This window comes from Lithobates pipiens, unplaced genomic scaffold, assembly GCF_037356315.1.
Source record: "Lithobates pipiens isolate NorthernLeopardFrog02 unplaced genomic scaffold, aLitPip1_a1.2 Scaffold_24, whole genome shotgun sequence".
NCBI lineage: Eukaryota > Metazoa > Chordata > Amphibia > Anura > Ranidae > Lithobates > Lithobates pipiens.
The window spans coordinates 18845555-18861517 of record NW_027507786.1 but is presented as its reverse complement, the minus strand read 5'-3'; the positions used below and the strand labels follow the sequence as shown (position 1 = coordinate 18861517).

The window sequence follows — 15963 nt, the reverse complement described above, 5'->3', positions numbered from 1 at the left end:
GTCATGTCAGAGTACCTGAACAGGGGCTGCATCTGAGTGGATGCAGCCACTGTTCGGCTGAACCTTTTCCGATGGAAGGATGTCAGGTGGGAGGATGCTGACAAGACCATCAATGGCTCCAGTTTGGGATGGTTCATCAAGAACTAGATGCGTTTCCTTCTGCGTTTGGCCAGCTTATAGCTCAATACACACTATAAGATACACCATATTAATTGTTACTATGTTGCAGAGTTAAATCTGCAACATAGTAACAGTTTAAGTGAGTGGGCATAACGTTGTGTATTATGCCCACCTTTTCTGTGATATATTATGCCCTACTGTGACCTGTAATGATGGGGAGGTCAGCAGGATGGACCAGAGGGACCCAAGAGGCCGACGCTCTAGCGGTGTGTCATTCCCAACAGACTTAGGGGACGATTGTCACCAATGGAAGGGAGTTCCATTGGTGTGAGAGGTAAGTATTCTTTTTGCTACAGGTAAGTGACAGGGTCTCTTCAATCCAGACTATGTGAAAATATACTGGCAGGTTTCTCCAGGCGCCCACAGCCCTTTGTCAGTGAGGGGAACTCTAATGGTGTCAAATCAGCAGCCAGTTCCAGGGAACATTACTTCAATTGGAAATTTTGCTACAACTTTACACAACAGGTAAGGATTGGATACTTTTTCAGAAATCTTATGGCTGTTTGCTTCCTATTGGATACAATGATAGTTCTGTCTGGAGTCCCCCTGTATACAGTCACCACCCTGTATACAGGCACCACCCTCTAAAAGAAGTCTGGTGACAGGTTCACTTTACAGATCGGTAGAAGTATGAGGCTCACCCCAGAGTACAGTCCGTGTCGTTATCTAGAAATTCCGGCATAGTAAAATACATCTAGTAAAAAATGGTAACAGTGATATAGAATCAGGGGTGGGGGGATGGGTATAAAAAGCACAGAGAGACTCGGATCTGGATACACACGAGGGCACACGAGCTTCCATCCGATCTGCTGATGATGGCGGCGCCCCTGGCTCGGTTGGCGCTCTTCCTCAGATTAGGCATCTGATGGGCTGATAGAAAGAGACGATTGGTTATTGCAACGGCATTGGTTTACAGATGAACAACGTTATCGCAGAATTTATGAATAAGGCCTGAGCTGTGTCTGGGGTGCAAACAGCCCCATGTACTATGAACCCCCCCCCCCAGGTCAGTCTGTGTCACAGTATAATCCCCCCAAGTCAATCTGTCCCCCCAGTAAAATACTTCCCCACTCCAGCTCAATCTGTCTCCCAGTAAACTCCTCCACCACGTCAGTCTGTCCCCCAGTAAAATCCCCCCCCAGGTCAATCTGTCCCCCAGTAAAATCCTTCCCCCTCCAGTTCAATCTTCCCTTCTCCCCCAGTAAAATCCTTTCCACTCAAGGTCAATCTGTCCCCCCTAGTATAATCCTCCTCTCACACTACGCAATAAGTCCCCCAGTATACTTCTCCTCCAGGTCAGTCTGTCCCCCAGTATAATCCTTCCCCCCCTTCAGGACAATCTGTCCCCCAGTAAAATACTCCCCCCTCCAGCTCAGTCTGTTCCCCAGTAAACCCCCCTCCCACTGGGTCCATCTGTCCCCCAGTATAATCCTCCCCTCCCCCAAGTAAATCTGTCCCTAGTTTACTCCTACCCAGGTCAGTCTATCCCCCAGTATAATCCTCCCTTTCCAGGTCAAACTGTCCCCCAGTATACTCCTTCCCCAGGTCAATCTGTCCCCCAGTATAATCCTCCCCCAGGTCAGTCTGTCCCCAGTATAATCCCCCCCCCCCAAGTCAATCTGTCCCCCCAGTAAAATCCTTCCCCCCTCCAGGTCAATCTGTCCCCCAGTATAATCCTCCTCTCACACTAGGCAATCTGCCCCCAGTATACTTCTCCCCCAGGTCAGTCTGTCCCCCAATATAATCCCCCCCCCCTCAGGTCAATCTGTCCCCCAGTAAAATACTCCCCCCTCATGCTCAGTCTGTTCTCCAGTAAACTCCGCTCCCTCCAGGTCCATCTGACCCCCATTATAATCCTCCCCTCCCCCAGGTCAATTTGTCCCCCAGTATACTCCTCCCCCAGGCTAGTCTGTCCCCCATTATAATCCTTCCCTCACTCCAGGTCAATCTGTCCCTCAGAATTTTTTTTCCCCCCTCCAGGTCAATCTGTCTCCCAGAAAACTCCTCCCCCAGGTCAGTCTGTCCCCCAGTAAACTCCCAAGTCAATCTGTCCCCCAGTATAATCCTTCCCCCTTCAGGTCAATTTGTCCCTCAGTATACTTCTCCCCCAGGTTAGTCTGCCCCCAGTAAAATCCTCCCCCCTTCCGGCTCAGTCTTTCCCCCAGTAAACCTCCCCCCACCTCCAGCTCAGTCTGTCCCCCAGTAACCCCCCCCCCTCCAGGTCCATCTTTCCCCCAGTATACTATTCCCCCAAGTCAATCTGCCCCCCCCCAGTAAAATCCCCCCCAGATCAATCTGTCCCCCAGTATAATCCTCCCCTCACCCAGGTAAACCCGTCCCTAGTATACTCCTCCTCAGGGCAGTCTGTCCCCCAGTATAATCCCCCCCTCCAGGTCAATCTGTCCCCCAGTATACTATTCCCCCAGGTCAGTCTGTCCCCCAGTAAAATCCTTCCCCCCTCCAGAACAATCTGTCCCCCAGTATAATCCTACCCTCACCCAGGTAAACCTTTCCCTAGTATACTCCTCCCCAGGGCAGTCTGCCCCCCAGTATAATCCCCCCTCCAGGTCAATCTGCCCCTCAGTATACTCCTCCCCCAATTCAGTCTGTCCCCCAGTAAAATACTTCCCCCCTCCAAGTCAGTCTGTCCCCCAGTAAAATCCATCCCCCCTCCAGTTAAATCTGCCCCCCAAGTAAAATCCTTCCCCCCTCCAGTTCAATTTGCCCCCCTCAAGTAAAATCTTTCCCCCCTCCAGGTCAATCTGTCCCCCAGTATAATCCTCCTCTCCCACTAGGCAATCTAGGCAACCTGTCCCCCAGTATACTTATCCCCCAGGTCAGTCTGTTCCCCAGCATAATCCTTCCCCCCTTCATGTCAATCTGTCCCTCGGTATAGAAAAAAAGGGGGTAAAGGTGCGCTAAGGACCCTAAATTATTACAATGAAATAGTCAAAAAATCAAACAACAATACCAAAAGGTGAAAAACAATGTTAGTGGTAAGAAAAGGGGCTGCCACTACCTTACATATTCACCTAAAAGGTGAAAAACGTGAATAAATGCTAAGGTGGTAGTAACGGCTCTCGCCTGCTATTAATTATACCTGCAGGAGGCTCACCTGCTATTAGTTGCACCTAGTCATTACAGGGATATGTGTCAAATAAAAAGTGTAGCTGAAAGATGCTTAAGTGACAATATCTCTCTCAAAGATTATAAAAAATTGTGAAGAAACAAATAAATGATGAAAAAACATATAAACTCCTTATTCCAGTAAGCAAAATGGCGTTCATGCGCTTGCGCATGCGCCGTAATGATAGTACACCCTATATAAAGAGAGTGGAGCACCAAGATGGCCGCTCCAGACGACGTCCAATGACGAAACGCGTAGGGCGTAGCCTAAGGTGTATACACTCTCGCATAGCGGTGGCGGCGGTGAATTCAAAAACGCTGTGACCTACACATGTACTGAGACGCATTTTTAATCTTCCATTGTGTGAGTAGCACTTTATACATTTAATAAAACATGTTTTAAAACTGGATTACACTATGTTTGCCCTATTTTACTTTTTTGCCCTATTTTGCCCTATTTTTACTTTTATCAGAGCCACCTATCAGTGCCACCTATCAGTGCCCATCAGTCCCATCTATCAGTGGTACCTATCAGTGCCCCTTAGTGCCACTCATCCGTGCCACCCATCCGTGCCATCTTATCTGTGCCCATCTTTGCCCATCAGTGCCGCCTTATCTGTGCCCATCGGTGCCGCCTTATCTGTGCCTATTAGGGCCGCCTTAACTATGCCTATCAGTGCCCACCAGTGCAGCCTATCAGTGCCCACCAATGCAGCCTATCAGTGCCCACCAGCGCAGCCTATCAGTGCCGCCTCATCAGCGCACTTCAATGAAGGAGAAAAATGACCCGTTTGCAAAATTTTATAACAAACTATTAAACATGATTTTTTTTTTTTTTTGCATCTTTTTTTGTTTGTTTAGCAAAAAATAAAACTCCGAGCTGTAATTAAATACCACCAAAAGAAAGCTCTATTTGTGGGAAAAAAATGATAAAAATGTCATTTGGGTACAGTGTTGTATGACCGCGCAATTGTCATTCAAAGTGCATCAGCGCTGAAAGCTGAAAATTGGTCTGGGCAGGAGGGGGGTTTAAGTGCCCAGTAAGCAAGTGGTTAAGCATCTTTCAGCTACACTTTTTATTTGACACATATCCCTGTAATGACTAGGTGCAACTAATAGCAGGTGAGCCTCCTGCAGGTATAATTAATAGCAGGCGAGTGCCGTTACTGTCCCTCGGTATACTTCTCTCCCAGGTCAGTCTGTCCCCAGTAACCCACCTCCAGGTCCATCTGTCCCCCAGTATAATCCCCCCTCCCCCCAGATCAGTCTGCCCCCCAGCATTGTGTGCCCCCCTTCAAAAATTGCACATACACAGATGATACAAAGAAAGAAAGAAAAGAAAAGAAAGAATAGATAAGAGAGGGAAGTTAAGTGACATATCAAAGCTAAGAAGGTGTATGGGAGATCTTCCCTCTGCTCTGTGCCTCCTCTGTATCTAAGGCAGTGTTTTTCAACTCCAGTCCTCAAGGCGCGCCAACAGGTCCTGTTTTCCTGATTTCCATCAGATGAAACGGCTGTGGTAATTACTAAGGCAGTGAAACTGATCAAATCACCTGTGCAAAATAATAGAAATCCTGAAAACATGACCTGTTGGAGCGCCTTGAGGACTAGATTCCAGAAACACTGATCAAAGGTATGACGGGGGTTGGCGGGGGCTTGACCCTGCAAAACCATGGATAATGCAGCAATGTGCACCCTTCAACATAGCTGTACCTGAGTGGACTGACTGCTGACCCCCCCCCCCCCCTTCCCCCGGGATGCCACTGGGTGCTGGGTGATAGATAGATAGATAGATAGATAGATAGATAGATAGATACTGCCTAGAAGGTCCTTGTTTAGGCACTTCTTGTTATAAGGTGACAACACCATATCCCTGTTTTCCAGTTGCGCTTCTGCGTTGTCACCCTGTCACATGCAGGGCAGAGACAAGGGGTGGGCAGGAGGGGAGGCTGCCCTGGGCACTGTGGTATCATGTGAGGTGGGGGAGGGCACCCTGAGGATATTGGGGTGGGGGATTTGTTTTGGGTGGGGGGAATTTTGGAGGTGGCAGGGGTTAAAAATTGTTCTAGGATGGGACATTTTCGGAGGTGTGTTGATTTGGGGGGGGGGGATTTGTGTTGGGAGGGGAGATGGATCAATGAGATTTGTTGTAGAAAAGGTAATATGGTGGGGGGAGGGGATTAAGATCATTGCTAAGAATTTTATTTTGGGTGGAGGCTAATGCTTGTAGGGATGATTGGGGGGGTATTTGTGCTAGGGGAGGAGGTGGGGAAGAATTGTGCTGGGGGGGGGGGATTTGAGGGGTAGAGGATTTGTGCTTGGAGTGGATTTTTTTTGGGGGGGGGGATTTGTGCTGGGGGCATATGGGGAGAGAGAGAGTTTGTTCTGGGGGGAATGGGGGGGCCAAAGATTTGTGCCAGGAGGGAGGATTCCTGCAGGGGGGTGAATTTGTACTTGGAGGAAGGGGGTTTATGCTAGGGGGGGCATGTAGGTTAGTGCTCGTTTTTTTGGGGGGGGAGGGGATTTTTGCTGACACATAATCATAGAATTGGGGGGGGGGCAATTTTGCATGTTTGCCCTGGGCTCTAGATGACCTTGTCCCAGCACTGGTCACATGGGCTTCTAATGGATTTTATTAAAACAAAGTGTTAATGATGCAGTTGTTTATGATACACGGGGCCCAGACCAAACTGAATCATTAGATTGGGGTTGACATCTAAGCTGATATGGAACAATATATGATATTTAATAATAAATATATTATAAAGATAGAATGCATATAATGAATGAGCTGATCGATGCTCTCAGGTCACCACATTCTGTAGATGTAGAACATATAATTCTTACCGTTCCTCTTTAGCGGCGCTTCTGCCAGCAATAAATGGGAGGATCTCTTTGTCTGATCTTCCCACCTCCAGTTGGCCCTTGTCCAGATTTATCACACACTGACAAAGGAACCACATTATGTATTATTTATTACTAATAGTAGGGAACATAAGGCCTCCTCACTCAGGGCACCAGATACAGGTCAGCAAAAGGTTGATCATGATTTACCTGGTGGCTGAGGTCATGTGACAGGTAGATTGCAACCCCGCTGTGCCAGGCAACCTGCCAGACACCTCTCAGACCTCACACACTACTAACCTCAACTGTGTGTTACATACTACTGACCTCTGCGCTCCACATTATATTCTACTGACCTCTGCGCTCTGCATTATATTCTACTGACCTCTGAAATGCACATTACATACTACCAACCTCTGCACCCTGCATTCCAAGCTACTGACCTCTGCGCTCCACATTATATTCTACTGACCTCTGCGCTCCGCATTATATTCTACTGACCTCTGCGCTCTGCATTATATTCTACTGACCTCTGCGCTCCGCATTATATTCTACTGACCTCTGAAATCAGTGGCGTAACTAGAACCTTCAGGGCCCGATGCAAGAAACCATGAAGGGCCCCCCTGAACCCCAGCCAGGGCCCTTCCCTCCGAGTCCGGTGGTGGAACTCCAGGGCGTGGTCACAGGTATGACCTTTGTGAGCCCTGTAGTTCCACCACTGGCATCGGTATTTTTTTTTTTTTTTTTTTTTTTTTTAGGTGCCCCATCTGGCTGGGGAGAACAGACATCGTACTGGGCGGCAATGCATGGAGCAGGAGAGGGGTACTCTGAGGAGCCGGCCGAGGACACAGGTCATGCGGGGAATGCACAACTAAAGAGCAGCCAGTGCGATAGTCGAGCATGGAGCTCTGCTACTCACTCTCCACCTCCAGCCACCCGTGTGCATGGTGCACTGGTACCCCTAGCTGCCTATGCTGCTGCCGACCATATGTAGAGGGGGCTGCATGGGCCCCCTGCAGCACAGGGCCCAGTTTCGGTCGCGACTGCTGCACCCCCTATAGTTACGCCCCTGTCTGAAATGCACATTACATACTACCAACCTCTGCACCCTGCATTCCAAGCTACTGACCTCTGCACTCTGCATTCCATACTATTGATCTCTGAACATTGTGTAACTTACTGCTGATCCTGGTGGTCTGCGTTACTTACTCCTGCACTTTGCTTTACATACAAATGAGCTCTGAACTCTGCATTACTTACTCCTGATGCCTACATTCTGCCTTATATACTATAGTTTGTGTCACTTACTCCTGAACCCTGCACTCTGCTTTACATACTACTAACCTCTGAACTCTATGTTACTTACTCACGACCCTTGCACTCTTTGTTACTTTTTATTCCTGCATTCTTCATTACATACTGTACTACTGACCCCTGCACTCTGCATTATATTCTACTGTCCTCTGAACTCTGTGTTCCTTACTACTGACCTCTGAACTGTGCATTGCATACTACTGACCTCTGGTTTACATACTACCAACTTTTGAACTCTGGGTTACATCCAACTGTTCTCTGAAATGCATATTACATACTACCAACCTCTGCACCCTGCATTCCAAACTACTGATCTCTTCACTCTGCATTCCATCCTATTGATCTATGAACATCGCATTACTTACTGCTGATCCTTGCACACTGCATTACTTACTCCTGTACCCTGCACTCTACCTTGCATACTACTGACCACTGAACTCTGCATGACTTACTCCTGATGCCTACATTCTACCTTATATACCATGACTGACCTCTGATCTCTGCATTGCATACTACTGAACTCTAACCTCTGCATTCTGAATTACTTATCCCTGACCTCTGCACTCTGCACAATATAATCTTGACTCCTGCGCCCTGCCTTACATACCACCAACTCTTGAACTCTGCGTTACTTACTTCTGACCTCTGCACCTTGCATTACATACTACTGACACCTGCACTCTGCATCACATACTACTGATATTTGAATTATGTGTTACTTACTACAGACCCTCCGCATTACAGGCACTCCGCATTACATACCGCTGACCCCTACACTCCGCATTACATACTGCTGACCCCTGCACTCTGCATTACATACCGCTGACGCCTACACTAACGCATTACACACTGCTGACCCCTGCACTCTGCATTACATACTGCTGACCCCTGCACTCTGCATTACATGCCGCTGACCCCTGCACTAGCGCATTACATACTACTGACTCCTGCACTCTTCATTACATACCACTGACCCCATGCACTAAAACATTACATACTGCTGACTAGTGATGGACGAACTTCCGACGGGACGTTTCGCGAACGCGAAACGCGAACGGACACAAACGTTCGCGAAAACGACCGTTCGCCGCGGGCTCCATTGACTTCAATGGGAGGCGAATTTCGCAAACCTTTAGGTCGAATTTGCGGCCACGGGGTAATTATTAGGGGGTAGCACGTAGTCCCACCACCTGGACAATAGCATAATACATGTATGAGGTGAATTTGGGATCGATAACTACAAGCATTTTTTTTTTATTTGGGAAATTGTTCTGACAATTCAGGACTATGGAGCTAATGAAGGCAATGGAGGAGAGGGAAGGTCAGGGACCAGGGTAGGCAAACAAGAGGGTGCAGGAGATACAGAGCACTGACAGCAGCACCGTAATACAGAGCACTGACATCAGCACCGTGACATACAGCGCTGACAGCAGCTCCGTGACATACAGCGCTGACAGCAGCTCCGTGACATACAGCGCTGACAGCAGCTCCGTGACATACAGCGCTGACAGCAGCTCCGTGACATACAGCGCTGACAGCAGCTCCGTGACATACAGCGCTGACAGCAGCACCGTGACATACAGCGCTGACAGCAGCTCCGTGACATACAGCGCTGACAGCAGCTCCGTGACATACAGCGCTGACAGCAGCTCCGTGACATACAGCACTGACAGCAGCTCCGTGACATACAGCGCTGACAGCAGCTCCGTGACATACAGCGCTGACAGCAGCACCGTGACATACAGCGCTGACAGCAGCTCCGTGACATACAGCGCTGACAGCAGCTCCGTGACATACAGCGCTGACAGCAGCTCCGTGACATACAGCGCTGACAGCAGCTCCGTGACATACAGCGCTGACAGCAGCTCCGTGACATACAGCGCTGACAGCAGCTCCGTGACATACAGCGCTGACAGCAGCTCCGTGACATACAGCGCTGACAGCAGCTCCGTGACATACAGCGCTGACAGCAGCTCCGTGACATACAGCGCTGACAGCAGCTCCGTGACATACAGCGCTGACAGCAGCTCCGTGACATACAGCGCTGACAGCAGCACCGTAAGCAGCCCCAGGAGGAAGTCAGCACAGCACAGGGATGGTGTGATCCCCTCATAATAAGAACCCCCAGGAGGAAGTCAGCACAGCACAGGGATGGTGGGAGCCCCTCATAATAAGAACACCCAGGAGGAAGTCAGCACAGCACAGGGATGGTGGGAACCCCTCATAATAAGCAGCCCCAGTAGAAATATGACACCGCTCAACCTCTTCAAAGAGGAGGGTAGGGGCATATAGTACGGTGTGCTTTTTTGGGTCAGGGAAGTGAGCCAAATGAATTAAGAAGGTCTGTGTGCTTGATTCCAAAAATTGTTTATAGACATATACATGGTCTACTGATCACATGTGTTGAATTCCTCCGAGATCCATGCCTCATTCATTTTTAGAAATGTGAGGTAGTTAACACTGTGGTGAGCTAGGCGAGTACGCTTATCGGTCACAATCCCCCCTGCTGCGCTGAACGTCCTTTCGGACAGGACACTGGATGAGGGGCAAGCCAACAGTTCGATTGCAAATTGGGCAAGCTCTGGCCAGAGGTCAAGCCTGCCCACCCAGTAGTCTAGGGGTTCATCACTCCTCAGAGCGTCCACATCGGCCGTTAACCCAATGTAGTCGGACACCTGACGGTCTAGGCGTTCCCTGATGCTGGATCCGGATGACACCTGTCGATGGGTCGGCTGAAAGAATGACCTCATATCCGAAGTCACCAACACATCTTCAAACCGGCCTCTTCTTGCAGGCGCTGTTGGATTGGTACCCGCAAATCCTTCTCTGGGAGTGGGAATTGCTCCTCTGCCAGCGCACGCAAAAGCAGAATGCAGCATTTCTCGAAGCAAGGCCTGGAAGTGCTGCATTCTGACAGCCCTCTGCGACGGCGGTAACATTTCCGCCATTTTGTGTTTGTACCGGGGGTCTAAGTACGTTGCCACCCAGTACTGGTCCTTGACCCTCATGCTTTTTATACGGGGGTCCCTATTAAAACACTGGAGCATGAAGGCCCCCATTTGCACTAAAGTGGAAGCGGTGTGGTGGCCTGGCTCCTGCTCATCATCCAGGATAATGTCGTCCTCTTCATTCTCCTCTCCCCATCCTCGCACAACAGGGATCCCAGAAAGGTTTAAAGCATGCTCTTCTTGCTCCTGCTCATCCGCCCCGGCACCATCCTCCTCTGACTCCTCATCAGACTCCTGTTGTTGACTTGTCTCAGATAGAGTAGCCCCCCCTGGGAATTCATCCAGCATTGCGACTTCCTCATCTTCCCGCTCCTGCTCCTCCACAGCCTGATCAATGACACGACGCAATGCACGCTCCAGAAAGAAGGCATAAGGTACCATGTCACTGATGGCGCCATGGCTGCGACTGACCAGTTTGGTGATCTCCTCAAATGGCCGCAGAAGTCTGCATGTGTCGCGCATGAGCAGCCACTGGCGCGGTGAAAAAAAACCCAGCTCCCCAGAACCGTTTCTTTCGCAGAGTTCATACAGGTAGACGTTAACTGCACGTTTCTGCTGGAGCAGCCTATCAAGCATATAGAAGGTTGAGTTCCATCGCGTCGGGCAATCGCAAATAAGACGTCTGACCGGCAGATGGTGTCGCCGCTGAATGTCAGCAAGGCGAGCCATGGCCGTGTAAGATCTTCTGAAATGGGCCGAGATTTTCCTTGCCTGCCGCAAGATGTCCTGGACCCCAGGGTATTTGACAAGGAATCGCTGCACGACCAAGTTTAAGACGTGTGCCATGCACGGCACGTGCGTGATTTTGCCCTGTTTCAATGCGCTAAGCAGATTGGCACCGTTGTCACACACCACTTTACCAACTGTCAAATTGAGCGGTGTTAGCCACTCATCTGCCTGTGAACGCAAAGCTGAAAGGAGTGCCGGGCCAGTGTGGCTCTTTGCTTCCAGGCACAACAGACGCAGCACGGCATGGCAACGTCTCACCTGGCATGTGGAATAGGTTCTGGGGAGCTTGGGCGGTGCAGTGGAAGAGACGCTAGCAGCGGAAAAGGAGGAGGCAGCTGAGGAGGAGAGGGAGGAGGATGGAGTAGGAGGAGGAGAAGAAGAGTCAGGCCTGCATGCAATCCGTGGCGGTAAAACCAAATCTACACGGGTGCCACGGGTTACATGCTTGACGGCCGTCAGAAGGTTCACCCAGTGGGCAGTAAAACTGATATACCTTCCCTGCCCGTGTTTGCTAGACCACGTGTCTGTGGTCAGATGTATCTTGGCACCGACACTGTGTGCCAGAGATACATTCACTTGCCGCTGAACATGGCCATATAGCTCTGGGATGCCCTTCTCTGAGAAATACTTCCTTCCTGGGACCTTCCATTGTGGTGTTCCAATGGCCACAAATTTGCGAAAGGCCTCCGAGTCCACCAGTTTATATGGCAGTAGTTGGCGGGCTATGAGTTCTGACAAGCCAGCCGCCAACCGTTGGGCAAGAGGGTTATCCGGCGTCATCATTTTTTTACGCTCAAACATTAGGCCCACGGAAGCCTGCCTTTTTGCAGAAAAATGTGAGCTTGGCGTGATGGAAGGTGGAGTGGAGGACAATTGTGAGGAGAGAGGAGAAGGAGAAGTAGAAGACGAGGCTGGACGGTGAGAGCCTGCAGTGTGGCTTTGTGTGTTCCGTTGCTCCCACTGGGCTCGGTGATGGCTGCTCATGTGCCTTCTTAAGGCGGTCGTCCCTAGGTGAGTATTGGGCTTACCGCGACTAACGCGTTGACTGCAAAGATTGCAGATGGCAACGCTATTGTCAGCAGCGGACACGTTAAAAAAAGCCCACACTGCGGAGCCATGTGCCGGTGTCCTGGGAGCGCCAGATGTGACCGTACATGGTCGATGACTCGCTCCTGATACATTTGCAGTCTGCTTTGTCCCTGCTGTGCAATGTAAGTCATTGCTGCTTCTCCTCCCTATCTGCTGGTCCATATCTCCCTCTGAACTCCCCTCCTCTTCCTCTCTTGTGGGCACCCACGTGACATCACTAGACACGTCATCATCAACGTCACCTTCCCCACCGCTATAAGTAGAGTAGGCAGCAACACCGGGGACCAACCTCCTCCTTGGGCTGATCTGGGTACTGGCGTCAGACTGCTGAGTAGCGCTTGTTGCTACCTCCTCTTCCTGATCCAATACCAAGAGTGGCTGCGCATCAGAAATGTCCTCTTGATATGGATCGGAAAATAATTCCAGTGACTCAAGCGGAAGGTATGTGGTGGTGGTGGTGGTGGTCGTGTTGTTGGTGGTAGTGTCTTTGGGGGTGCACATAGCAGAGAGTGAAGAAGAGGGTGCAGATCGAGAGGATGAGGAGGGTGCAGAAGAGTAAGGCTGAGCGAGCCACTCAACCAAGTCTGGTGCATCCTTTAAAGTAATTGAACGCACCTTCTGCAACTTCCCACTTTGGCTCAAGCCTGTTGCTCCTGCCCTACCCCTACCACCCCTGCGGAAGGGCCTGCCTCTTCCTCTGCATGTCATTTTTTAAATGACCCTGTGACAAAACTCTTAGTCCCTATACCGCTGAAGGACTGCTGCAGTATAGGTGAGCGGTCAGCAGTGGTGCACGTCAACCCTATCTATTGTGGACCTATAGCGGTCCTTACAGAACAGCAGACTGTACCGCACTCAAGCCTATGTACCGTAGCACCCTATACCAAGTTACCAGTCCTTATAAGAACTTTTGTGGACCAAGCAGGTTGTGTATTAGTGTTTAGCAGACTGTACGTCAGTCCCTATACCGCTGAAGGACTGCTGCAGTATAGGGCAGCGGTCAGCAGTGGTGCACGTCAACCCTATCTATTGTGGACCGATAGCGGTCCTTACAGAACAGCAGACTGTACCGCACTCAAGCCTATGTACCGTAGCACCCTATACCAAGTTACCAGTCCTTATAAGAACTTTTGTGGACCAAGCAGGTTGTGTATTAGTGTTTAGCAGACTGTACGTCAGTCCCTATACCGCTGAAGGACTGCTGCAGTATAGGGCAGCGGTCAGCAGTGGTGCACGTCAACCCTATCTATTGTGGACCGATAGCGGTCCTTACAGAACAGCAGACTGTACCGCACTCAAGCCTATGTACCGTAGCACCCTATACCAAGTTACCAGTCCTTATAAGAACTTTTGTGGAACAAGCAGGTTGTGTGTTAGTGATTAGCAGACTGTACGTCAGTCCCTATACCGCTGAAGGACTGCTGCAGTATAGGTGAGCGGTCAGCAGTGGTGCACGTCAACCCTATCTATTGTGGACCGATAGCGGTCCTTACAGAACAGCAGACTGTACCGCACTCAAGCCTATGTACCGTAGCACCCTATACCAAGTTACCAGTCCTTATAAGAACTTTTGTGGAACAAGCAGGTTGTGTGTTAGTGATTAGCAGACTGTACGTCAGTCCCTATACCGCTGAAGGACTGCTGCAGTATAGGTGAGCGGTCAGCAGTGGTGCACGTCAACCCTATCTATTGTGGACCGATAGCGGTCCTTACAGAACAGCAGACTGTACCGCACTCAAGCCTATGTACCGTAGCACCCTATACCAAGTTACCAGTCCTTATAAGAACTTTTGTGGACCAAGCAGGTTGTGTATTAGTGTTTAGCAGACTGTACGTCAGTCCCTATACCGCTGAAGGACTGCTGCAGTATAGGGCAGCGGTCAGCAGTGGTGCACGTCAACCCTATCTATTGTGGACCGATAGCGGTCCTTACAGAACAGCAGACTGTACCGCACTCAAGCCTATGTACCGTAGCACCCTATACCAAGTTACCAGTCCTTATAAGAACTTTTGTGGAACAAGCAGGTTGTGTGTTAGTGATTAGCAGACTGTACGTCAGTCCCTATACCGCTGAAGGACTGCTGCAGTATAGGGCAGCGGTCAGCAGTGGTGCACGTCAACCCTATCTATTGTGGACCGATAGCGGTCCTTACAGAACAGCAGACTGTACCGCACTCAAGCCTATGTACCGTAGCACCCTATACCAAGTTACCAGTCCTTATAAGAACTTTTGTGGAACAAGCAGGTTGTGTGTTAGTGATTAGCAGACTGTACGTCAGTCCCTATACCGCTGAAGGACTGCTGCAGTATAGGTGAGCGGTCAGCAGTGGTGCACGTCAACCCTATCTATTGTGGACCGATAGCGGTCCTTACAGAACAGCAGACTGTACCGCACTCAAGCCTATGTACCGTAGCACCCTATACCAAGTTACCAGTCCTTATAAGAACTTTTGTGGACCAAGCAGGTTGTGTATTAGTGTTTAGCAGACTGTACGTCAGTCCCTATACCGCTGAAGGACTGCTGCAGTATAGGGCAGCGGTCAGCAGTGGTGCACGTCAACCCTATCTATTGTGGACCGATAGCGGTCCTTACAGAACAGCAGACTGTACCGCACTCAAGCCTATGTACCGTAGCACCCTATACCAAGTTACCAGTCCTTATAAGAACTTTTGTGGAACAAGCAGGTTGTGTGTTAGTGATTAGCAGACTGTACGTCAGTCCCTATACCGCTGAAGGACTGCTGCAGTATAGGGCAGCGGTCAGCAGTGGTGCACGTCAACCCTATCTATTGTGGACCGATAGCGGTCCTTACAGAACAGCAGACTGTACCGCACTCAAGCCTATGTACCGTAGCACCCTATACCAAGTTACCAGTCCTTATAAGAACTTTTGTGGAACAAGCAGGTTGTGTGTTAGTGATTAGCAGACTGTACGTCAGTCCCTATACCGCTGAAGGACTGCTGCAGTATAGGTGAGCGGTCAGCAGTGGTGCACGTCAACCCTATCTATTGTGGACCGATAGCGGTCCTTACAGAACAGCAGACTGTACCGCACTCAAGCCTATGTACCGTAGCACCCTATACCAAGTTACCAGTCCTTATAAGAACTTTTGTGGACCAAGCAGGTTGTGTATTAGTGTTTAGCAGACTGTACGTCAGTCCCTATACCGCTGAAGGACTGCTGCAGTATAGGGCAGCGGTCAGCAGTGGTGCACGTCAACCCTATCTATTGTGGACCGATAGCGGTCCTTACAGAACAGCAGACTGTACCGCACTCAAGCCTATGTACCGTAGCACCCTATACCAAGTTACCAGTCCTTATAAGAACTTTTGTGGACCAAGCAGGTTGTGTATTAGTGTTTAGCAGACTGTACGTCAGTCCCTATACCGCTGAAGGACTGCTGCAGTATAGGGCAGCGGTCAGCAGTGGTGCACGTCAACCCTATCTATTGTGGACCGATAGCGGTCCTTACAGAACAGCAGACTGTACCGCACTCAAGCCTATGTACCGTAGCACCCTATACCAAGTTACCAGTCCTTATAAGAACTTTTGTGGAACAAGCAGGTTGTGTGTTAGTGATTAGCAGACTGTACGTCAGTCCCTATACCGCTGAAGGACTGCTGCAGTATAGGGCAGCGGTCAGCAGTGGTGCACGTCAACCCTATCTATTGT

At 49.9% G+C, this 15963-nt stretch overlaps 1 protein-coding gene across 1 annotated transcript in view; it reads right to left on the bottom strand.

Annotated features, from left to right (window-relative positions):
* Positions 1 to 593: 593 nt before the first annotated feature.
* NRIP3 (nuclear receptor interacting protein 3) overlaps positions 594 to 15963 on the bottom strand; it is an 83411-nt gene continuing 68041 nt past the window's right edge. The window contains exons 6-7 of the mRNA XM_077453650.1: positions 6154 to 6251; positions 594 to 1050 (exon numbers count right to left, since the gene is read on the bottom strand). Coding sequence (XP_077309776.1) covers positions 1035 to 1050; positions 6154 to 6251 — 114 coding nt within the window. The 3' untranslated portion in view covers positions 594 to 1034. The remainder of the gene's footprint in view (positions 1051 to 6153; positions 6252 to 15963) is intronic.